Source organism: Puntigrus tetrazona, chromosome 7 (genome assembly GCF_018831695.1).
Source record: "Puntigrus tetrazona isolate hp1 chromosome 7, ASM1883169v1, whole genome shotgun sequence".
NCBI classification, from domain to species: domain Eukaryota; kingdom Metazoa; phylum Chordata; class Actinopteri; order Cypriniformes; family Cyprinidae; genus Puntigrus; species Puntigrus tetrazona.
Window position 1 is genome coordinate 2,719,010 of NC_056705.1, and position 26,230 is coordinate 2,745,239.

The 26,230-nt window shown below is 34.6% G+C and overlaps 1 protein-coding gene across 1 annotated transcript in view; it reads left to right on the top strand.

Moving 5' to 3' along the window:
* The window catches only part of adamts3 (ADAM metallopeptidase with thrombospondin type 1 motif, 3), a 74,104-nt gene that overhangs the window by 33,084 nt on the left and 14,790 nt on the right, over positions 1–26,230 (top strand). The window contains exons 8-17 of the mRNA XM_043245786.1: positions 730–835; positions 2,223–2,366; positions 4,426–4,558; positions 8,013–8,126; positions 8,213–8,358; positions 9,312–9,487; positions 11,280–11,413; positions 12,600–12,723; positions 18,588–18,668; positions 22,477–22,640. Of these exons, the coding sequence (XP_043101721.1) occupies positions 730–835; positions 2,223–2,366; positions 4,426–4,558; positions 8,013–8,126; positions 8,213–8,358; positions 9,312–9,487; positions 11,280–11,413; positions 12,600–12,723; positions 18,588–18,668; positions 22,477–22,640 (1,322 nt within the window). The remainder of the gene's footprint in view (positions 1–729; positions 836–2,222; positions 2,367–4,425; positions 4,559–8,012; positions 8,127–8,212; positions 8,359–9,311; positions 9,488–11,279; positions 11,414–12,599; positions 12,724–18,587; positions 18,669–22,476; positions 22,641–26,230) is intronic.

The following is a 26,230-nucleotide window of genomic DNA, read 5'->3' on the forward strand; positions in this document are numbered from 1 at the left end:
TTTTCTATTTCTATTAATATTTCAAGAAGAACACTTGGTGTATTGAAGCAATTTGAGTTTACATGTAGATAATGTTGTAGAAAAAATATTTTAAAAACTTAGTGTCAAATATGATACATCAAACGTTTAATAGAAAAAATTGTGTGTATCTCTAAATCATAGCTTTTAATGTTATGCCACCACTGTAAAATAAAAAACGATGTAAAAAAAGGCTTAAAAAGGCATAATTAAATATGTACAGTAACAACTAATTTTTTTAACAGAATTCATCTCACTTTTTGACAACATTGCATCAAATTTCATATTTTCTGTTTGGACCTTTTGTACTGATTATGAGCTATCATACACTAAAAACTAAAAACTATAAAAAGCTAAATTATCAAATATTACTCTTATTTATATATATATATATATATATATATATATATATATATATATATATATAAAAAAAATAAAACATTTCTGACTATTATTTTATATGTCAGGCTTTACAGGGCAATTACATGTTATATCTCCAGAGACTATGCTAATACAAATGAAAGAACCTAAAAAATAATCTAATTCTGATGGACAGCTCTTTACAGAGTTGTCATTATCGTTTTGCTCAAAGTATTGGAATTACACCAAGCAGCAAGCTGCCAGAATGTAGACCCAAGTTATGACAGAATAAATAAACCCTAGTAACGGTTTCATCCTCTCTGTCTGTCTCTGTCACTCACTCACTCTCAGGATATGCCCCTGTCACCGGGATGTGCCACCCTGTCCGCAGCTGCACCCTCAATCATGAAGACGGCTTCTCTTCTGCCTTTGTTGTAGCCCATGAGACAGGACATGTGTAGGTTTTTAAACACGACCAGGTGCTTTTCAGCCTTTCAGATTGCCTGTTAGCTTTTGTAAAATGTTGTGTTATCATGGTATTCACATTTTAATTCCTAGTGTATAATAACTAGTGTAATTTTATGCTCTCAAGGTAAGGGTTTTATTTAGAGTAATACACTGGAAATAAAAAAATCAATGTCTTATACAAGTGAACTAATTTGAGAATATTATGTAATAAAGAAAATGTCAGGATACTAGATAATACTTTGTCCTAACTATCATCCTTGATATAAAATCAGTCTCTTACATTGTTAAAAAAATCCTTATAATTTTTGAGCTCATGCTTAAGAGTCCTTGCTGTTTTGGCAAGCCTAATCAGCTTTGTTACGTCCCTTTGTGGGTTTAAATTTCTCATTGACAGCAGTATCTTAAAGTCTGTAGGCATCTAACATTTAAAAAGGTTTCAGAAAAAAACTCCACCTACACAGAGCTTATTCATTCAGTCAACCTCCTTATTCCTTCTTCTTCTTCATATTGAAACTATTGTCGAGGACTTTATCCTCTCAAAACATCTGCTTCTATCGGTCTCTCTCTTTCTTTCATTTGCTGTTTTTATTACAAACTTGACAAAGACTGGTAAACCATCATTACTCTACCACCATCCTACTGATAGTTTTTGATTTAGTTTGGCATTAGCACAGACTGAAATAACATTTTATTAAATTCAAAGCGAGATGTCAGGGCCTCAGAGATCACCATTTTCTGGCTAGAAGCCACATAGAATTGATTCCCTCTTAAGCCTCTGTCCTTCATGTTTTTATATCAATCCTTGCACAAACCTCTCCATCTGCTTGACATTTGTGATATAAGAGTACTTCTCATTAAATGAATTAGTTCATTGTCAATGCAGAAATGTGGAAACCTACGGACTGACATGCACTATGTCAATAAGATCTGAAAAAATCTATCATGTATCCCCAAAAATATTAAACAGCACATCAGCATTAATAATAATAATAATAGTAGCAAATCAGTATATTTCTGAAGATTCATGTGGCACTGACGTCTGGCTGGTAACTATTTTAAATAATTCTAATATTTTAAAATATTACTCTTTTTATTGCAGTGCTACAAAAATGACCAAAACAAATGACAAAATTAAAGCTAGTTAGCCAAAAGATTTAGATGAAACATGAAAAACATAGCTTTTATTGGTTTGTTGCATCCCGCCTGGTTAGGTCACAGTGTCACATTGTCATTTCATACCCACTAATAAAGCTGGGAGGTGCCTGAGGTGCTTGACTTACATAGATATAACTATGCTAATTGGAGTAGAAAATGTTACTTCAAGCCATTGCTGCACTCAAATGTTTCTGCTTACCATAATCATGCCTTGTCTGTAGGCTGGGAATGGAGCATGACGGTCAAGGCAACCGCTGCGGTGACGAAACAGCCATGGGAAGTGTCATGGCCCCTCTGGTGCAAGCAGCCTTCCACCGCTACCACTGGTCAATGTGCAGTGGGCAAGAGCTGAAGAGATACATTCAGTGAGTTCACACCTCCATCTTCTCATACCTCATTGTATTTACCTACAAACTGGAAGGCCTTGAACTTATCTGCATGTCTTCCATAGAAATGTGTCTCTTCACAAATATGCTTATGATGTGCATTGCTTGTGGGTTACTTGAGAGCATAAATATTGGCCCTTGTTTTGACTGGAGCCTTGCTTTGTTTGGTGTCACCTTAGGGTCAGTTGACTGTTTGTTTACCTGAATTAGAGTCACCAATAGGTCGCTTACTAAAAGAGAGTAGAAGGGTGAGATCAAAGGGCTTTAATTTAACTGGTCAGTAGATTGTTGTGGTATCTTTATTTTACAGGCAACGTGACCAGCAGGGTTTAACTCTAATGCAACCCATAATTGCTGCTTTGGCCATGAAGATTATGGTGTTTGCTCTATTTCTCTAACAGCTTATTAACTAAATATATTGTGCAATGGTTTTGTTTTTGTAAGAAGCACTTTAGAAATGTGTCTGAGCGCTTTTTGATTTTGGTTTTGAATCTGAATCTCCTTTGAAGTCATAGCAAGACGATTTAGAAATAACATGGCATATTTGAACAGGTAACATTCATCTGCATGGCTACGTCTGCTGAACAAAACACACACACACACAAATGGACATTCACGGTTTGTTTCACAGGCCGGTATGCTGTGTTCTGCACCTGGGACACTTTGAAGTCATTGTTTATATGATAAATAGTTTGAAAAGGCACACTTTTTTTAGAGAGATACTACACATAAAAATGCAATTTTTGCATCATTTACTCACCACATGTTATCATATCTGTTTCTTTCTTTCTTCTTTGAAACACACACAAAAACATTACTTTTTGTCCGTAAAATAGATGCAAACGGAGTCCAGTGCTGTTTTGGACATTGACAATCATTAGATGGACAAAACATATTAAACTAAATCAGAATTATTAATTGCAAATAAACTATCCCTTTAAAAAAAGACAAGTTTAAAAGTTATTACAGGAAAAAACTTGAGATTGTGCTATCCAAGATCGAACAGAAACCTTTTATAAACCTTATATTCTAGGCTATATAGGATGGGGTTAAATTTCTGTAATAAACCTCTCAATTTAAGGTTGTTTATTCATTTGAGCCTCCACTGATTCACTCAATCATTTTAGAAGATATCTAGTGCCAATTAAGGATTTTTAAATTTATATACTGCTCCATGTTTAGGGTTAATCCTGTCATGGCCAAGGGCTGATGAAATGTGAATTGCCCATTAATCTTGGTAATTTACTGCAACCAATACAAATTAGATGTTGAGTAGCTCTCTATGACAGGCAAGCCTTTTCAGCGTTGTCTATTGAGTATGAAGTGGTCACTATATTTTGTAGCCTTTGAACAGTGTTGAATTTTCCATTTACACCAAGAAAATCGATGCAGTTTCAGAAGTTAAATGGGTCATGCATCTGCATTTACCAATACATTTAATTTGTGCTTCTATAATCTTTTTTTCCTTTTTTTAAACTCAGAAATTAACTATTGCATAACCTTTAACCTGAATGATGCTCATAAAGATATGCTGATGATTAAGAGCAGACAGATTTATTTCTGATAATAAAAGACTTCACTTTCACTGGAAATACTTGAGCAGCTCATCAGTGGCTTCAGCTTAAATTAGACAGAGAGAGCAGAAAATCTCTAAGGAGACTTTTTGAAGTTCAAAATCTCTTCATGGGTTGAGAGTTTGATAGCACTTTCTCTGTATGCCAGAACATACTCTGTGCTCACTCAGCACTTCAGGATTTTGAACATTTACTGTAAATTATCTATTGCATGGATGTTAGGAAGTGTGATTGATCCAGTTCTCTGAGGGTTCAATAAGAGCTCATTGTAATTATATGAATTATATGAATCGTCTATGTCAATGTACATGGGTCATTTGCATTACACCATACTGTCCACTTTAGGATTACCATTTGCTACTGACATATACTTGACTTCCAACATTTATAGGGTCTTTCATTAAAACGTTATAGGTCATTAGGTTTACTTAAAGAACTGTAGTAACTCAGTTTGTTTTTCCCAGTTCATATGACTGCTTGCTGGATGATCCCTTCAAACATGACTGGCCACAACTCCCTGAACTTCCCGGCATCAATTACTCTATGGATGAGCAATGTCGCTTTGATTTTGGAGTTGGATACAAAATCTGTACTTCAGTGAGTATGACTGGAGGCTATATTCTCCCTTGACTGATCTGATAAATATCAGTCATTAAACTAAGCACCAAAATTCTTATTTATGCATGTATGCATGTATATATGTCTCTGTCCAAGGTCACTTAGCTAGAAGTGATTTAAATATCTTAAAAATATTTCAATAAAAGGTTTCATTTATGAATGTGAACATAAGAAAAACATGTGTCTTTTATAATATTTGGCCTTAGAATTGTTTAGTTTCACTTTTAAATATGTTTTTTATATTCTGTTAACCACCCCAAACCCCCAGTCCAAAACACTTTCAAGTGTGAAATGAATAGGTGCTACAAAGTCCCAATCACATGTACAGTGTCAGGGAAAAGAGCCTCACACCTGGTTTATGGCCTGACACTGAGAACCAGCAGATGGCAAGATGTTTGGTGTTCTGTCATCAAAGGCTTTAACACTAGTAAACAAGAACAGCATGCTGTGATCCTTCCTTCCAGCCCCTCTGTCATGCCTAAACAAGCTGTGCACCACAGCCCAGCAAAAACTCACATCCCCATCAAATGTTCTATGACCCACTAATCATGGTTTAAACTGTCGATTCTCTGAAGACATGAAAAAAGTGGCCCCATTGTCAGTGTCGATAGAAACAATTAGATTTTAATGGGCTTGTAAACAAAATATGTTGCTTCTCCCATTTGTAGAGTAACATTTTAGTTAGCTCTCTGAGGATTTTGTTGTACAAAAAAGGTAATTGTGCAGCAAAGCTTTTTTTCCCACTTTTATTCCATTCACATTCACAGCAAAAATAGGCCTATAATTGGATAAAAATTTTGTGTTGAGTTCAACAGTTTTGTCAACTATCCTCAGCAACTTTTACACTTTAGGCAGTCTTTTTACAGAGTTCTGACACAGTTTGACTCACTTGTTGGCAGTAATGCATAGATGGACACTGCATGAAAATGTGGACAAAATATGGTGCCTATTAGGGATGCACCGATATGAACATTTTGGCTGATACCAATAACTGATAATTCTTTATATTTGAAAACTAATAACCAATATGCTGGTTATTAAATGTATATATTTTTGAGAGCGTGATTACAAAAAAAAATTCTCATCGTTAAAAGTCACATCCCAAACTCTTCAACGTTAATCAAACATACAACAGCCTAGTTTGAACAGTGTACTTTTACAAAAATTATTTTAGTCTCCTATTACCAAAGATCACCATAAAAGTCTTACAAATAAACAAAAAATTACATAAATAATGCAAACAAGTCATTTGACATCATTACTTAGGTGTGAAGAATCAAAATACATGCAACATTAATCATCTGCATGGACAATAATGCAATGATTTTAATTATTAAACGTGTTGTGGATAAAAAATAAGATAAAACCAATTTGGTGTTTATCATCAATATCGCGTCAATGATTTTGAAAATAAAACAAATTAATACTACTCTTTTAAATAGCAGTATTGCTACTGAAGCTGGATTTGCTGTAGCTGAAGAGCTTGATAAACACTGGTTAACTGAAGTGATTGCTAGCAGGTTTATTAGGCTATATAATCAGATATTTATAGAACAAACATAATATTGCAACTTATATATATGCTTTAAAAGATGGAAATGCAAAAATGACATTTAACTAAGTTATGTGCTCTTGGGTCTTCCCTTATCAATGCGCTGAAACACAGCAACTAAACCCAAATAATTAATGTTTTATTACAATAATGTACTCATTAGAATGTTATATATATATAGAAATTCTAACCTTTATGGCTTTCTTTCAGTAGAGCACAAAAGAGCATCAGATTCCAATGTTTTCTTCTGATTGTGTTTTTATGTGCAATTACAATGAATGTGTCACGTTCGCCCTTTCCCGAGACTAAGCACAAGGCACATAAATAAACTTAAACAGGTTTAATTCCAAAAGCGCAAAATAATAAATATATACAGGCAAGCAGACAGGACATAAACCAAGTTAGTAACCTCGACAATCAGACCAAATGAAGACAAACACACAGGACTTAAATATACAACGTAATTGACTAAACTAACGAGACACGGCTGCAGACAATAATACAATTAACACGAACTAAAGGCAGGGCACACAGAGCACATGACATGAGACAAAAACAATAACAAAAGAGTCCAGACATGTGACAGAATGCTAAATGAGGTCTAGGAACTTCAAAAAGTCTTTTATTTCATTGTAGTTACATTTCATGCCAACTTTAATAACATGACAGAAGAATATTCATTAATCAAATTTGGCTTCACCTATTGGAGTGCAGAGCATAAATATAAAGCTGTGAGCCAGTGACAGAGCAAAAGACAACTGATATCCTTTAGCCAAGGGACTTGTTAGAGGCTTTAAATGGGAGTTCATTTTACAGTCTTCCACATCTACGCCCACAACATAGTGCTGTTTCTCCCTTGGGTACGTCCATCCATTTATTAACTGTACGTCTAAACCTTTTTTCTCTATGTGGCATTGCAAATAAGCAGCACCATTTTGGTGAAGCACAGAACTCAGAAGTGAACCATGTATCTATTAATTTCCTCTCCCAGTCTTGTATTCTCGACTGCTATTTAAATTATTTGTTTATATTGCTTTTTTTTTTTTTTTAAGAAAAAAATATTCTGCAAAATACTGTTTCGATCCATTGTTTTGGAATATGTGTGCTACGTACTCCAGCTATGCTTAATGACAGGAAAAAATACTGAATAGTCCAGCTGTGTCTCATTTCTGAAATTAACTTTTCAAATCCCATTAATTTGTCATAATCAAACCCCTGTAAATTTATTTGCCCTCTTTCATTTAAAAAATAAATGTATTTTACTTAATTGTGACCAATTGTCATGAAAACAACATTATAATGTATGCATTTGATGTGCTTTATACCAGCAAACAACAGTGTAGAAACCACAATGAGGTGAATTAAGCAGAATAGCAGAAGCCAACAGAATCCAATTATATTTATTCTATCTTCTGACAAAATCTGCTTTCATTTTGCTGTGTAAGGTGTAGACTGACTCAAGCTGTTGCTGTGCAATGGTCACACCTGGTGTAGACATAATGTCTGGTGGCACGCAATGAAAAAAAAGTAAATTTCACTCTGAACATATACACCATTTTTTATTCTGGAGTCACACTCAAATGGCACTATGGGGTGATGGGAACATACTCAATGTGTCATTTTTAGCAAACTGTATTCTATTTGTCCATGGTGATATTCATTTCCTAGTTGTCTACTCCAGAGTGCCACTGTCAACCTTTTTTTTTATCTCAAACACGTTTTTAAGAGGAAAAGGATTGTCAGGGCTTATCTTTGCTGGTATTATAGCTCAGCCAAAAAAATTCAAAATTCTTTTACATTTTTCTAGCCATTTAATTCTCTCTTAACTCTCTCTCCTGATATGTCAAGCAACCAACCATGGGCTCTTTTCTCTCTCTTCAGTTTCGCACATTTGATCCATGCAAGCAGCTGTGGTGCAGTCATCCAGATAACCCTTACTTCTGCAAGACCAAAAAAGGGCCTCCATTGGACGGGACTGAATGTGCACCTGGGAAGGTAATTTAATGTGTCCACATATTGCAAGGCCTACTTTGTCCTGTTGTTCCCAATTTGAGTCTGTCTCACTCCTTCCCTCTCAAAAGTGGTGCTACAAAGGTCACTGCATGTGGAAGAATGCCAACCAAGTGAAGCAAGATGGAGCCTGGAGTGCCTGGAGCAAGTATGGCTCTTGCTCTCGCTCCTGCGGGACGGGCGTCCGCTTCAGAACCCGCCAATGCAACAACCCTATGTATGTTATCTACTGTACTCACAGTCAGGATTGCTAATGAAGGTCACTGGCACCCTAGTGTACTTTTCATAATCGAATTCAATCATCATATGGATGGTTGCAGTGTCTTTGAAATGAAAAGAACTAACATTCTAGAAATAAAGCATACAGGCAGCAGGGTTCAACACCACTGTCTCTAGCCAGTGAGACGAAAGGTTGTTCACAAACTTAACATTCCTCTGATATAATGGTTAGTTTGTCTGTTTATATCAGTATTATTCCAATAACTCGAATATCTCACATATTGGCTGCATCGGGCCTGCTTATTTTTCTCGATTTTATAACAGTATGAAATGCTCTGATTACCTGTTTACATTCATAAAACTCTTAAGAAACATCTGCACTTGTTTTTTAAAATCAGTAGAGCTGCCATCTTTGTTGCCTAAGTGTAATTTTCTTTTTGAGGAGACAGCATTTTTTGTGGCAGTCAAATGAGTGGCTGTTTCTTAATTAGCATTCATGCTTTGAGAACGAAGGAAGCAAGAGAGCTAGGGATTTAGTTTTTTTTATGCCAGCACATTAGTTTGCTAGTTGTGAGGAGTGTTTGTTAAGGACTTGTTTAACAGCATTTAAACTGAGCAGATGCTCTCATTTAGAGAAAAATATCCATGATTGAAAATTCAATGTTGGGCTTAGTAACGAACGATGCAGAAATTAAACTTTTGTAAAAATGTAATACATCTTATGAATTCCATCCAAACCTCGAAAAGATTATCTGAATCTGCATCTAAATATTCTATTTAATGAAAGAGGGCATATATGTGTTTCTAATATCAATTTGTGTCAGACCTGTTTATTGAAGTGAACTTTCTGTTTTGATTAACCTTGGTTACCGACTGCTTTTTAAACCACATACTTTACATGTTTAAAGCAATTTATTGACCTTTCTTTGAACATTATCTGTTATCTGTTAGTCCATCTAATGGAGGTCAGGACTGTCCAGGGGTGAACTATGAGTACCAGCTGTGTAACATAGATGATTGCCCCAAACACTTTGAGGACTTCAGAGCTCAGCAGTGTCAACTTCGCAACTCCCACTTTGAATACCAGAACGCCAAACACCACTGGCTTCCCTACGAACACCCAGACGGTGAGTTTGTTCGATTTTTAAGCAGTGTAATCTTGGGAAATATATTTATATAACAGATATTTATATTCCAAGTTCTTGCGATGTTCCAGCAGCACTAAAATAGAGCTCGTCTAGTTTTTAGCCACCTTGTTCTGGAAGTGTCTCCCCCATAAAATAGATATTGTACTGATTCATATTATTTTTGCTGCAACACATTGTTTGGGTGCTATATATAACTAAATTCAAAAGTGCCTTGTGCCTAACCATCTGGTTCCTGGCTCTTGCCTATCTTTCCTTGTTTTTGTCACATTCAATTTTCACATTGCTCCATATTTCTTCATGGCTTTTACATGTAAATCAAACAGTTTTTATTGCCATTACACCAAGCCCTGATTTTTAACGGTGACACAGAAACACAACAACAGTTTCTCTATGCCATATATTCACATATACAAGACCAAAATAAAAAACAGCTTAGTTGTCTGCACACACACAAAGCTTATAATTGCATCCTCTCTCCTTGGAGAACTACAGCACATCCATTCCAATTGTGGGCAAGTCCACTTTACTCTAGTGTGTTCAGCTAAAGAAGGAAAGACATTTAGTGTGCTCTCACATGCACGTTGACACAGTGTCATTTCGAGTGTCATTTTACTCAAATTTTACACTTCTGTCCAATGGCATTTATTTATTATACTTTTGAGTATGATAAAAAAGTGTGCTTTTGAGCACATTGCATACATTGTATAAAATCATCACTTAAAGCCACTTCACTATTCTGTTTTCATTATTTGTTTATAACATTTTTATTATACAGACCTTAACAGATCACTAGTTCATGAATCATAATTAAAGTATATCACCATGTCACCATCCTACCTCCTGTAGTTTGTCTCCGTGCCTCTAGAGGTCCCCTGTGTTCCCTTCTGCCTTATTTCTTCGTCGTGTAGCCTTGTTAGCTTTATCCAGGTCATTTGTACCTTTTTTCCCCCAGTGTATTTAAATTATGTATTTTTCCCTTGGTTCCTCACTTGGCTTTTAAGCCTTTGCCCTGTGTCTCCTACCTGGTCTCACTAAAGCCTCCCAAGCTACCAAAAAAAATAAGGCCACCACACCAGAGACCAGAGTTCAAGCCCAGGTCCTGACATGTATAAATTACAATGTTAATATTCACACACTATACATTAATTTAATCACATCATCATTTACTCTTTCCACTCCAAACCTGTATTACGTTTTCTTTTCTGCAACATAAAAGTTTTGGAACAATATGTGGGTGTGTAAATGATAGAGTTGTTTTCTTTTCCATTTTTTATTGATTAACATTTGTTTTGAACTTCTGTGCTATTTTTTTCTCTTGACTATGTATTATATACATGTCCTGAGGTTATTTATGTGGCAAATGTGAGACTTAGTTAAAAACCTTGAGATCAACACATAGAAAGTTAATTCATTTACATATAGTTTTATTGTTTGAATATTGTCACCAATTTCCCATAACTTTATTTTAATAAAATACAGCAGCACACACGAGTCCAGCTGTAATTTGCAATCTTTCTAATTAATGTATTAGTATCATGTCCGCTTAATATCTTCTAACACTTCATTTTGAGTTCACAACATACTGACTATGTGAAACTTTGTCAACTTATTCTACTAAACCTACCCTACAGTCTCCTCTGAGAGTATGTAGCTGCAAATTAATGAGCGTTAGTTGACATTAGTTACTTGTGGACATGTAGTTAGTAGAATGTCTGAAGTGGACTATGAAAGAAAGTGTGTAACAATTCTTTATATATATTTTTCTTTTCAGCAAACAAAAGATGTCATCTTTATTGCCAGTCAAAAGAAACAGGTGACGTGGCTTACATGAAGCAGCTGGTGCATGATGGTACAAGGTGCTCTTACAAAGATCCATATAGCATCTGTGTGCGTGGAGAGTGTGTGGTATGTATTTGAGTTTCTTTATGAATTTAAAGTCTCATTATATAGTTGTATGCTTTATCTTTTAGATTTTAGAACTGCTGCTAGCGTGCTAAAACTTCACCAGGCCAAATTAATTAAATGAATATTGCTAGTATTTTTCCCAATAATAATGGTGTACAACTGATTCTCATAACTGCTTGCTTCTTTAAAACAGTCGATGCCATGAACCTACCTTCTCTTTAAAATCTTTTCAGAATTATTTGGTGTTCTAGAACAAGAAATGCAGCAAATACATAATTAAAAGGAGATTTTTAGTGAATAACCATTAGTAGCAGTGCCTTGGATGGCTATTTTCTTCTTTTATTTACTTCCAGATTAGACCTTATTTTCATTACGATATCTTAAGATATTTGTTATAAGGAATTCAAATAGCTACCATTTTTTGGATTGCCTTAGTTTTGTATCTAATTATGCCTATTATATGTGTCTATTATTAAAACACCAGCATTCAGTGTAGATGGGCATCTGTGTGCACATCTGACTTTCTATACAGACCTGTGTTGACTAAAATGTATGCAAGACAATTTGAAGCGCACTGCCAAAAATTTGTCTGCACATATTATTAATTTTAATTGTAAGTGCAGGCGAATCTTTCACAGTGTACAGCCTTAGTTATTTTCTGCTATAAATTTGTTAGTCTCTGTAGTTTGTCGCTGAGCAACTGCATCTGACAGTGCAGTGCGTACAGAATGAGTGCCACTTCACAGTGAATGGTGTTTGAAGAATGGATCTCCGTGGATGGAGTTGATAGAAGTACATTGATTTTTGCAGATGGAATGGACAATGAATCGTGATTAGCTTTTGGGAGGAAATGATTGATAGTGTGTCAGCTAGTGTACAGAAGCTTTAGGATTTATTTGCAGATATATATCACCTTTTAAAAAGTTTTGTTCAGCAAACTGCTGCTGTGGTTCTCATATTTGTCAGTGTCATTTTGTTCTTTCGAAAGAAAAGAACCGTTTCTTAGTGACATTTTTTTTTTTCTGAGACCAAAATAGCAGTACTGGGGATGCTTCAAAACCATCACAAGCAGCTATAGTTTCATGATATCAGATGCAGACATATCCAAAGATGAAAGCTTGACGTATTACCTTGTGCCTTTTTGTCTCTGGGTGTCTTACATATCCCTCTTCCTCTCTTTCTTTAGAAAGTGGGCTGTGACAGGGAAATTGGCTCCAATAAGGTGGAGGATAAGTGTGGTGTGTGTGGGGGTGACAACTCTCACTGCCGAACTGTAAAAGGAACCTTCACCCGTGTGCCTAAGAAAGCCGGTAAGATACTCTGCTCTTTCCTGGGCCACTGACGTGCAATATTTCACTTATGTTGTAGACTGCAGCCCTGTCATTAGGTTTCAGAGTCTTCTAGTTTAAGGAATGAAATGTTTTGAGATTTGAGTTCACTCTTTTATAATTGATATAGAATGATGTATTTATTATGTTAGATATGACATCTCAAAAACACCAGATGTCTTTAATAGTTTTATGCATTCATGAATTATTAATATGCATTATTATTATTTTAGTATTCAAGGAGATGAATTTAAAAATTGCTTCTAATCATAATTTGTTAGCACAAGATTTCTTTGCTTACAGAAAACCTCTTGTTATTTAGAAATTAGAAATTTAAACTATGTTTAATATTTTATGAATTATTGTGCATAGAACTACAGTACCTGATTGCCAGACAATGATAGTGGAGATTTAATTAGGCTAGACTGGGAAAGTCATTGGGGAAAAATTTAATTCTGAAGGATATGGTTGGGATTTGATCTAGGATCTAGGATTTTTTTGTGATCGCCAGCATGGATAAGATAAGAACAAAGGAGATTAGAATTCAGTTAAAATCTTCAAATAATAGAGATTTAAAATGTAATAATAATGTATTTAAGGAAGTCTCTATGTATGAGATAGCTTTTTGAGTTTGAGTTTACAGCTCAGGAATGTCAAAAGCGCTAATTGTCAAAATTAAAACAAAACAAAATAACAAAAACAACAACAAAAAGTTACGTTATGTCTCCTGTGGTTTGTTCAGTGAGTTTTGACTGGACAAACAATTTTTTTTATTTGGAATTAGATTTACAATAGTAATTTCCTTGACTCCATTTATAGCATAGGTTAAATACCAACCAATATAAGTAAAGCTAATTAACCGTTTGTAGGTTATAAAAAGCAGGCACATTTGTTAGAAAGCATCTTGATTGCGTTGGTCCTAATTCATGAAGTAAAATATCAGACCAAGTGGTAAACGCTAAATACAAATGCAAATGGAGTCTAAAACATTTTCTGATCTCTCTTCAAACCATATTAGAGACATTTGACCACATTACATTTTTAGATTAAATGTACAAACTGTTTTGATGCCTCACAAATGACATGAAACCTACCAATCAATCAAATATTGAACTAAAACAGGTATTTAATTGGTAACATGCAGCTTTAAAAAAGTACATAAATATGAGAACAATCAGCATTAAATGACTTCAGAATAATGCAGCAATATTTGCAAGTGACATAAATTCGATCTTATGGTCACAGGAGACACATTTGAGATGTTACTACCAAGCATAATTATCGATCTTCTGGCCACTTGGGGTGTCAGATCAACGGAGGTGGATGTTACTTCAAGGTGTAAACAGGATCTAAGTGTGGGTTATAGTTTTCAGCATGCTTCATTTGTAAAATCAATATTTTGAAAGCTAAATCTGCAGTAAATTACAATTATACCTCTTGTAGTATCCAGCATTATTATCTTAGTGAAAAAAATCATCACTCACTTATGAATCTAAAGCATGCAGCTTACATAAATACAATATAAATTACACTGATCTATTAAAATAACAAACCTAAGAACATTGACATTCAAGACCACTGCTTGAGAAGGGAGGGGGCTTGGCTTACCTGTAACACAAACAACATTTTTCTGCGTTAATGAACTCGCATAGCTTCCCTCAGGGCTCACATTACCACTCCATCTCGACTGTCTACTATGCATACAAACTGTGTATAGTTTATCCTTAAATTCTTCCTCTGCGTTTCTTAAGACACGCAGGAGAGGATCGTGGTTTTGTTGCAAGTTTCACTACTTTTATTCGTTCTGGTTTCTGGTTAATCTCTTTCATTGACGTTGTGTGAAATAGACATAGCGCCAAGTATCATTGGCAGCGAAATTTCATATTAAGTGAACGGCATATTAAAAACAAGGACATTTTGTACCTGGGGAATCACAGTAGATGTTCTGTTATGAACAGTGCAGAGCAGCCCATTACAGAAAAGAAATCAGGTTTTGGGGGAAGGTGTGCCATTATTATTGAGCCAACAGCAGTCAGGGATGAAAGCATGGTAGTGATCTAATTGGTTTCCTTAAGCAACCATTACTTCGCTTTTTAATGATATTTGGTAGTTGTGCAGCCCTAGTGGGAGCTTGAGGCTTGAGGTAGAGTTCATTTATAAATAGATTCTGTGCAGACTGTAGCACTTTTAAAGAAAATTTTAATTATAGGATTATAATTTTAGAATGTTGTGGCACACTGTCACTGTGGACGGTAACAGGTATTCATTCATTCAGGAGTTCCAGCCTCGAAATTTCCTTCCCAACAAGGGTCTGAAGAATCATAATTTAAACTTGCTCAGATGGCCTAATAAAACTTGTATTCACACTCTTTGATTCCTATTTTTATAATTACTGTGTCTATCCTACTTTATGTAAATATTGTAATAAGTATAAACAAATTTTTAAATAAGCAAGCCATTTTTGCTACTTAATAAAATGAATAGAATCAGTTCAGATTTCTTTTATTTTTATTTTTAATTTAAATTTTTAAACTTTAAAAAAAAAAAAAATGTTTTTAAGCACTTCTGATTAAAGGCCATTAGCACATTACAAAAGATTTCTATTTCAAATTAATGCTGTTCTGTACACTTTCTATAGACCAAAGAATCTTTAAAATATAATAATGGATTTCACAAAAATAAAATTGCTAATAATAAGAAATATATTATTAGAATAATTTCTGAAGGATGATGGGACACTGAAGATTGCTTTGCCATCACGTAATAAAAGATATTTTAAAATATATTAAAATAGAAGAGTTATTTTAAGCTCCACTGCAGAGCCCTGCACCACAATAATGATACTGTTGATGCTATTTCTTTACACATGCATGAAACTGTTACTCTGTACAAAACCTGTTAAAATATTGTCACATTGCATATCATAACATGTTCTTGCTTCTTTCAGGTATTTTGATTAAGATGACTTGTCTCAAAGTAATGATCAGCAGTTTCTCTCCAGCTGTTCAAAATCATATTTTTTGGGCAATGGTGTTAGATATTGTTAGAATGTTTTTAATGTCCCAAGAATCCTTCTTCTATGTTGTCCACAAATTTGATCCTTTTCTAATTAGCTGAAGATGTAGTTGATGTAGTTGAATAGTACATGGTGTAAGAATAGAACCAAATGAAGAAAGCATTATAGAACTTAATTTTCCTCTAATTAATTTCACTTCATCGTGTAATATATTTGTGATTAAAGAGGAACACAAATGAACAAAGGGCAAAGGCCTGACATTTTTATTATGGCCATGGAAGATGCTGTCAAGCCCTGCATGTACATCAGCTCATTTGAATTCAGTGTGTGGGACTATACTACATACAGTACTTCAGAGCTGTGCCTGCCCTGAACCCAATATGACATCATTACTCATAAGATAATTGAAGATAAGTTAATTTTTGCATAAATATGCATATCATGTTCTGAGGATAAATAAATCTCCTTCAGAAACACGCATTAGCCATGTGGCTCTGGCACAGTGTTTCATTGCAGTACTTTCCGGAGGTGCTGTTACACATGCGATCACAACAGATTCTCAGTATGTCTTCATATGACCTGCTGTTTATTAACAATGTGGCATACAGGCCTATACAATAATGCTAATGCGCATTCACGCTAATCCATAATGAAACACAGCCCTTGCACAGATGGCGGGACAAATGTGTCTATGGATTCAAATGTGTGTTCGTGTTGTATCTGAAAGACATGGCATGTGGCATAATTGAGCTGGTGCACATTATTATATGAGATCGTCTTGTTTTTGACTAAATTCCTAGCTCTACTTGAGGTTTCACATGTGCCTTCATGTGTTATGAATGCAGAATGTGTAATTCTTTTATTTAAGATGGTGTCATTTGCTTTATATTTACTTCTGACAGTGAATGAATGTTTCATCCTTTTCATCATTCATTTTTTCATACAATGTGTCATAATGGGGTGATTGTGATGCTTTATATCACAAATTGTTAAGACCTTTCCTTATATTGTACTCATTTTTTGCATGAACTAAATCAGCATTTTGACCTATCTCTAACTAACTTGTTTTATTGTCAAATGATCACTTTTTTAACAGGAAAAAAGTTAAGCAAGAGATCCCAAAAAGAAATGTTGGAAAACACAACCTGCAAGTATCTTGTATTGTCTAATCCCACAATTGTTCGTCCTGTAGTATTGCCGTGTTTTGCATTAACTGTAGCTTGTAGATTTAAAGCAATATTCAGTAGCTGATATAAATTAAACTCTATTGGCATCTGAAGAATACTTTTGGATTGCCACAGAAAGTAACTTTGATTCCCTAGCTTTGCTTGCATTAATGTACTTGAAATTAATACCCATAGGGAAGATGTACTGAATAGGTTGTAGACATGAAGGTCATTTTTTTTTTAATTATTAACACTTGAATTATTCAGTTAAATATTAATATAATTAAGGGACAGATTAGGGACAGAAAATGCTTTTCTCAAGTGATAGACAGTATGTCACCAATAAGCTTGTTGTATATTTAACTTAAAATCTTCCCTAAATATTTGACTTAATATTGGTTTGTGGTCCAAACTAAGTTGACCAAATGCCATGTGATAACTATTGTTGCCTTAAAGGATAGTTAATCCAAATATTTCAATGACTTACTCACCCTACTGTCATTCCAAACCTTCTGTGGAACACAAAGTAGATGTTTTGTAAAATGTGCTTCTGTCCATACAATGAAAGTGCGCGGACTTGGATATTGTTTGGACCTAAACATTTTTTTTTTTTTATTTATTGTTCCTTGAAGGTTTGGAACAGCAGCAAAATATATATTTTGAGGTGTTTCGAAATGTTTCAAAATATTAGGAAAAATAGTATAAATTTAAATAAAAAAAACATGAAATATAGTAAGATTAGTACATAAATACGCTCTCTCTCTTTCTCTTACCCACCATCATCATCACACAAACGATTATTTTCATCCATCTTCTTTAATCTCCCTTTCTCCTTCCTCAACCCTATTTTATTCCTTCTGCTTTTAAGGCATGCACTCTAACCTCATCTAAACTCTATTAGGCTTACTTAGCAGCCCCATCTTTCTCTGTCAGTGTCTTCCTACCCACATTAATCAATGATAAAACTTCCCAGCAGACATTTCCTTAAGTGACTTAATTCACCAGTGCAACAATTAGACTCCTGGACACTTTTTTTAATGTCACACCTGTGGCTCCGACAGGCGCCAGCTGCTAGAGACCGGTTCAAAGCCTAGCTTTGGTGTAGAGGCATTTACCATGTTAATGACAAAGAGTACTGGGCACAATGACATAACAAACCCTTCTTATCCTAAAGGGAAAACAAGAGGAGCCTTCTTGCTGCCGAAAGGAGCTCGCAATGTGTATCTGAATGAAACAGAGGATTCTAGAAATGTGATGGGTGAGTGGTATCATGCTTTGCAGAGAAATGGGCATTGGTGGAGAAGGCAACATTTGTGTTCTTATTTTCTTGTTGCAAAATGACTCAAGGCCCTGCCATTCAGCATCCTTCCTAATTAGCCTTACATAACAGTCGTTCACGGTCTTTATTGTTGCCTGACATTGTTATTTGAGCTTCTGAAGGATGTGTCATCTATTCACAAGGGTGTGAATGTATGAATTGAATGGATGAGGAACCTTCTGTCATGCCTTGATGCTTGTCGTGACCTCCTTGATGTACAGTTTCAATAGTCTAGAAATGCCTTCTAGTGATGCCCATCTCTGCAAAGATCAAACCGTAGTAGAACTTCTTAGCTAACTAATTGCTTCTGCCATCTCTCCCTTTGCCCTTTTTCGCAATTGCAAAGGTTACCTAAAGATGTTTCTCATTCCTCCTGGAGCTAGACATGTGATCATACAAGAACATGAGGCTTCTCCTCAAATTCTTGGTAAGTGATATCTGTCCTCATGTTTCTCAAGCTTAACAACAAGAAGATCAAATGCTTGCTTATGTATTCTGTGCCTGTTCCCGGGTAACTGTGCATAATGTAATACATATCCATCGCACCAATGTATTCACATAAAAGAGCTTGTGCATTTGCCTGGAAGTGCATTAGACACAATAAGATTTGCAGATTTCACTGTCCACTACAATTTGTCTGTGGCAGAACAGATGTTTTCCAGCTGGGTTTGTTATGGAATTTACAGTGGGTTTTAGAATAGTGTTTTTTATTTAAAAGTAAAATAATTTACATTTTAGTTGCGCAACTACCTCAAACATTCATTTTTTTAATCATTTTGTGGTTTCAATGCAGAAGTTGCTAACATTTTGCTCTACAACCACCCAGAGTATGCTTTGAGTTAATTGCATGAACCTCTTTGTAGCTCAAACAGTAGAGAGTGCCACTAGCAATGGCAAAGCTATGGGTTTGATTTCCAGGAAAAGCAAGAACTGTTAAAGTGTGTGCAGTTTCAGTTTGTATAAATGCATCTGACAAATGCATAAGTTTCTTAAAAGTAATGTAATGGCTTTATTAAAAACATAAATCAAAAGCACTATTCTAGAATCCCATTAGATATACTGAGACAACCCATGGAGAATTAGCTTTCTTGGTTGACCTGCTAATTCACAAAGTGACAGAACTCCATTTGCTATCGAACATTACTGAGCTTTTCTGAGCTTTATGTGATATGAATATATGAGGCATTTACCTTGTAGAATAAAGCTAAAAGACAAATAAAAAAAGCACTAAATATTGTTTTGAGCTTTATAGTGTCTCTTCTAATTGTATGCAAAGATAAAAAACAAAAAGTCAAATACATTGATTGACCCATTTTAACAGCGTCTGAGAGATCCACTTAATGCACTGCAACTTCTTTAACAGAAAAAACATCATCATCAGTTTGACATGGCATGAAATACAAATACGGACTTCAGGGCAACCCTTATGAAAATGTAACCATGGTTTTGCCACAAATAAAACAAAAAATCATGGTTAACATAGTTAAACCATGGTAACTACAAGTGACCTATGGTTTTTCTGCATTTACCACAATATTTGTAGTAATGTTGTGAAAAATACAGACTGTTACTGCAATTTTAAAAACACCAATTTCCTGCTAACTTTGTGTGCTGCTGTTACATAAGTATTCTTAAACACTGATTGAAAACTGATTACATTCATCAGATACGTCTGTGAACAAACTGGCCAATCAGCAGTGTTTGAGAATTTTTGTAAAAGTGCTCAAATGTTTTAAAATGTAAAAGTTGAAATTTAAAATTCTAAAGTACCAAAGTACTTTTGACAACACTAATTTGTAGTAAAACTGTTGTTTTAAATATGCCAAATAACAGTTATCAGTGATACTTGCCTTTAATCATAAAATCATTAACAAATATTAAAAATATACTCTCTTTGTTGCTACATTAATTTGATTACTGAATGTGAAACTATTGCAATACAAAAGTATATTTAAACACTTTTTAGGTAAATGTTTAGGGTAATATCCCCAAAAAATTAAGGAATCATACGACCAGGATGTTAAAACAAAACACATCACCTAGAGTATGTGCAGCATACATTGCATTTTGTTTTTTTGTTTTAGTTTTTTTTTTTTTTTATTCTTTTCACTTTGAAAAGTCCATACAAACAGCAGTTGTAATATACATAATTGAACAAATTGAAGTAGCTTTTGTTCCAACAATTGTGTCCTTCTTATAAGTGCTTCTCAATAAATGTAGGAGTTTGAATAATACTCCTTAGCAGTTGAACTTTTAATTAAACCTAACTTTATTTTAATTAGCTAGATAAGGTGTTCAATGCCTCACTTCACTGCTCTAGTTAACCTTCCAAGAGGTCTTCCAAAGGTAATACTGCTTCAATATTACATTCCTTTGGGGGTGCTTAATAGCTTATTATTACACATTTCATTTATGCATATAGTATATTTAACTTAACTGACTGCAATAATTAGATTCCTTTGTAGGTAAGATGCTAATTTAACAATGTATGTCTACTTTAAACAGTATTTCTTTGCATAATTAATTAAGTAATTTATGTTACATGAGAAGTCCTATCAGTAGCAATAATGTTCCATGTTGTTATTATTATTATTATTATTATTAAGCATAAAAAGTGATATTCACAAATGGAATAGCTGTTTTTAGTCAGATTTTCAAGATATTTAGAAAATAAATTTATTTATTTTTTACTGTTACTGTTCACACACAATGCTCTGATAGTTTCGTTTTTTTTTTTTACATTGGGTAAATTCCTTTATAAGATTACGATTTTGTGGATATGCTTGCATATTAACACAAACTCATCACACTAAACATTGGTCAACTTGGATTTAATTGCATCAAACTTTTGTGCAATTGTACCTCATACTTTGTTCATGATTATTTTAAAGCTGCAGTCCATAACTTTGTTTTGTTAAAAATTATCCAAAATCAATATTTGAGAAAATACATAACCACTCAGTGTTCAGAACTATCGCCTAAATTTTGCCAGATTCACAACAGTGAGCTTATAATAATTTTTTCTAATTTTAGTGGTACAGGTAGTTTTTTTGCATAGTTTTTTGTGTGTGTTAAAAGAACTTGAAATTCAAATGGTGTGACAATTAGAGATTAGACTGTACAGAAATTTAAATCTACACTCTAATACACACCATACTGATAGTCACACATTGCTGATGTTGTTAACATTAATAATTAATAAATTACAACAATAATAATAATTTGCACTGTTTAATGTGATATGAGCTATTTGATCATTAGATAAAATCACTATTGGTAGCTCAATTTATTCGCAAAATCACTGTCCAGAACAATCTTAAACAACACCTGAAAACTCATCTCTTTTGACACTACTTGACTTCATCCTAAAATAAAATAAAAAACTCTTTATTTATTCCTTCCTTTTCTAGCTTGTACAGCATTTGAACAGTGCCTGAGGCTGGAATTACATGCAGTTGTTCTGTCTGTTTTCCCCTTTATGTATTCCTCAACTGTAAGCCGCTTTGGATATAAGTGTCTGCAAAATGACTAAATGCAAATGTAATGCGTTTTTCATAAGTTGGTCAGACCAAATATGGCAGACTTGTTAGTTACTTGTTCAGATGACAATATATGGTAAAAATTTCACTCATATATTCCAAGACATAGGATAGAATCTGTGAATACTAAATACAGGATTCACTCCGGTGTGGTAACCGACAGCCACACATTCACCTTAAAACGATTTATTGAAAAAGATTTATTGGTCGTGCCAGAGTACAATCCCATGCAATAAAGTGTATTTTTTAGATTTTCAAACAGAGATGGAGACAAAGAGGCAAAATTACGGACTGCAGCTTTAACATTACAGACAAAGTACTCCATATTTAATGTTCTGGAACCTAATCTCGTTTTTCACATTACAAGTGACATTTGATGACTTGTAACAATGGTGATTGTCTTGACGTGTGTGCTGCTTTCCTTGTAATCACCATTGACATTCAACTGAATGACCACCTAATCGCTCTCATGCTCTAAGCCATGTACTTATGTCATTATGTTAGTATAGTTCAATGCCAGCATCATGCTTCTGAAAAATTTTATAAAGCTTTTACACATAGTAAAAAGCACATTGTTTTGACGGTTTATCATCTGATTCGATGGCATATACAATAGATTAATTGAACAGTGTTTCAGATCATTCTGTTAACTTATCCCTGAACTGTTGAAGAGTTGTAATTAATCACTGATTGCAGCTATCAAGAACCAGGCAACCGGGCATTACATTCTCAACAGCAAAGGAGAAGATGCGAGATCTCGCCGCTTCATCGATATGGGAGTGGAGTGGGACTACCTCATGGAGGACGAGGTCGAGACTCTTTACACTGATGGTCCTCTACATGATGCAATTGTTGTTCTGGTAAATAAAACTTCATTATTTTAAGCTTAAAATAAGATATGTAATAATGTGATATTCAGTTATTAGTAATCCTTGATATATAGGTACCGTATTGGATATTGGCCAGTATTTGTGCTTTTATTTATTTATTTATTTATATGTAGTGTAAACCAATACTGGATATTAAGTTTGGAATCTCACTTTCGTTATTTTAACATTTGAACTATTGCCATCATCTTTTTTTTTACTGAAAGTTCATATTTATTACTAATAATTGAATAACTGTTATAACATAATTTTTAGCAAATCATAAAATGTATAATATACAGTGAGGTGAAAAAGTTATGATACCCTATTAAATTCCATTGTTTCCATATCAGAACATAAAAAAAAAAATCTGGTTCTTGGAAGGTCTTGGAAAATGAAACTTTGAAAATAAAATGTTTTTTATTTTTCAAAAATAAAGCAAAATAGGAAAGCCATGTGTGACAAAGTTAGGACACCCTTAGTGATAACATAGGACTTAGGAGTAAACAACAGTCAGGCATTGTTAATCTAATGCCTTGATTAACTGATCATCAGGTGTGACCTCTATAAAAGCGGAAGTTTTAGTCGTTTGCTGGTCTGTACCATTCAGGTGTGTGTTAACACAATAACAAGAAGGTAAGACCAGCAATGATCTTAGAGAAGCAATTGTTGCTGCTATCAATCTGGGAAGAGAAATATAGCAAAATTCACCCCAAGATCAGACTGTGTAAAGCTCAGAGAAAATGCAGACAACCCAAGAACTTCACCTCGGTTAAAATGAATAAAGTAACAATGATAAATATGGTACAATTAGACAGGCATGGCAAAGTCTTGCCGGAAGAAAGCCTCTTGTATCTAAAAAGAGAAGAAGAAAACATGGTCGCATGATTTAGGTTTGCAAAGTTGCAAGTGAACAAACCATAAGTCTTCTAGAACAATGTCCTTTGAACAGACAAGACCAAATTGGAGATTTTTGACCATAATTAAAAGTCCTATAATTGGTGAACACCTAAAGTGTATATCAGCCCAAACACCTCATACCAAAAGTGCTGGTGAATGGCTGTTGATTTTGGTCCTGTTTTGTAGCGAAATGACCTGGGCCCCTCACAGTCATTGAATTGATCCTAAACTTCTCTGTATACTAAAGTATTCTAGAATCAAATGTGAGGCCATCTGGCCAAGATCAGGTCATGCAACAGGGCAATGATCTTGTGCACACCAGCAAATCTACAACAGAACAGCTGAAAAGAAGAGAATCAAGGTTTCTTGGTTCCCCAGTTAAACAAAGTGAGAGTGAGAGACTGATCACTTCGAGTGTATCTAAACAGCAATTGAAGATTGGCAGCTGATCACAGCGGCGCGTAAAGCCATATAGAAAACAATGGGTCTCATACACTAATAATTGCATACATTTTTCTTATTTATACACACATTTGAACCTTTTACAAAAATGTCCACCTAATTCACAACACACGGGAAACACAATTTGTTCTTAAACTCATCCTTCTGTTAGTGAATTTGGAGCCTTCTAAATGAGCACCCACGTGTACAAGGTTAGTAATGTGCACAATACACTCCCAAACCAGCTCCTGATTTTATGCAAAGCAGCACTTGTGCAGATAAAGACAATTATGGCACTAAAACAAAAAACAAAGAAAAAAAGACCTTAACGATAATGAACGTGAGGTTTTGCTCAATCAATAAGCACTTCTCTGGGCAACCTAAAGCGACTGAACAGCCATTTGTCACTCTCAGCAGGCATATCTGTGGGCTCTCTATATTCTTCAAGCAGTACCAATGTGCTGCTTGTACCATGCCTCCAAATTTTAAAAACTGAGAAGAACCAGGTATTTTTATGTCCTGATGCAGAAATCCATGGAATTCAATAGAGTGTCCTAACTTTTTTGAATGACTGTGTGTGTTTTGATGCCTAAATTTATTTGTAGCATCTCAAAGGATTTATTGTACTTTTTTATTTTATTTTTAAGTTTTTAAAAGGTTATGTTTTACATAATACTATTATGAGCATTTATTGTTATTGGCCATAACATGAAAATATGTATCTTTATTGGCCAGAATATGTATGAATTTGATTAGAGGCATAACTAGGCATAAAGACATATGCTTAATGTCTTTGTGCCAATTCTGTTCCCTCCTTATGTTTCCTCCATTCACTTTATTAAGTGCTAATTTAGCCCTTGGTCAATGGGCAGTTGCATGGCAACATATACAGTATATTGCCTCAGATGTTCTTTATTGAGTTCAAAACACAATGGGATGGAATTGAATTTGATTCGTAAAAAGGAATTATGGAATAATTATGGATTATGCTGGACGGTCCACCATTTGAATAAGTATGTTAATGAAAATACAAGGCTCACTAATCATGACTTGCCATGACAAGAAAAAATAGAATGAAAGAAAAAAAATACAACACTGCAAAGTGTGAGGTAAACGCAGTCTTAGGTGAATGTGTGTTTGTGTGTGATACATGCAGTGAGCCTAAAACCTCCCCCAAACACAATATATGGTGTTGTTCATCATGCCTCACCATATTATATATATATATAGCGCCACAACTGATGTTGATACATTTTCTTCCCCCATGTCTGTCAGAAAATCCAGACTCAAAGCTGCACATTTCTTTTCATTTCCCCCACATTTCTTTTTGACTTAGACACCTATAAAAGGTGTTTATGAATCTTTTGCTGTTCCTCATATGTAGTTTACTAGTACAGTTTAGGAGGGACATCGTCAGTTGTTTTACAAAAACTATTGGATTAAGAGTACTCCAGGTTGACCAAAAAGAATACCAAAAGAAGTATAGCAGAGACACACTAATACAAAAAATTCACAAGATATTTTCTCCTCATCTAAAGTAAAACACATGGGGCCTTATTTTAACAATCTAAGCTTATGGTCTAACATGGTCAAAATCAACTTTTGCTTGTGTAATGACAGAAAAAACGGTCAGCTCTCCTGGCAGATTGTTTTAAAAGGGCTGCGTTGCGCTCGCACCATGGTAGATTCACTATGTGTACGGAAAATGAGAACTGCGTTGGGCTGAAACTAGCAAAAACGCTTGCACCGTGCCTTGTGTCACATTGCACCACGTGTGTGATAGGGCCCTTGGTGTGAAACACATGACTGGATGTGCTTTAATCTGATGTAAAGACGCTTTTCCATCATATTACACTTGCACACTTTAATCAGCAGACTGATTAAGGTGTATACATGCCTGACTGAAATCCGTGTAATGGGCTAAAATATATATTGGCTGGTTTATGCTTAAAGGCTCTTTTTTTTTTAAATAGACTAATTTTCCAACTCCAATGAGTTAAACAGTTGAGTTTTACCATTGTTGAACCTATTCAGCCGATATCCGGGCCTGACTTTTAGCTTTAATCATTGAATACATAATGAAAGTATTGTAGTTCCTACTTCTATCAATGAACATGATCAGTGTAACTACAGAAGTGTCACGTTTCAAATAGGAATAATATTGAAAGTCTTTGGTCTTTTTGGGCAAGATTTTACTGATCTTATCAGATTCAAAATTAGCTTATTTTCAAAAAAGCGACGTG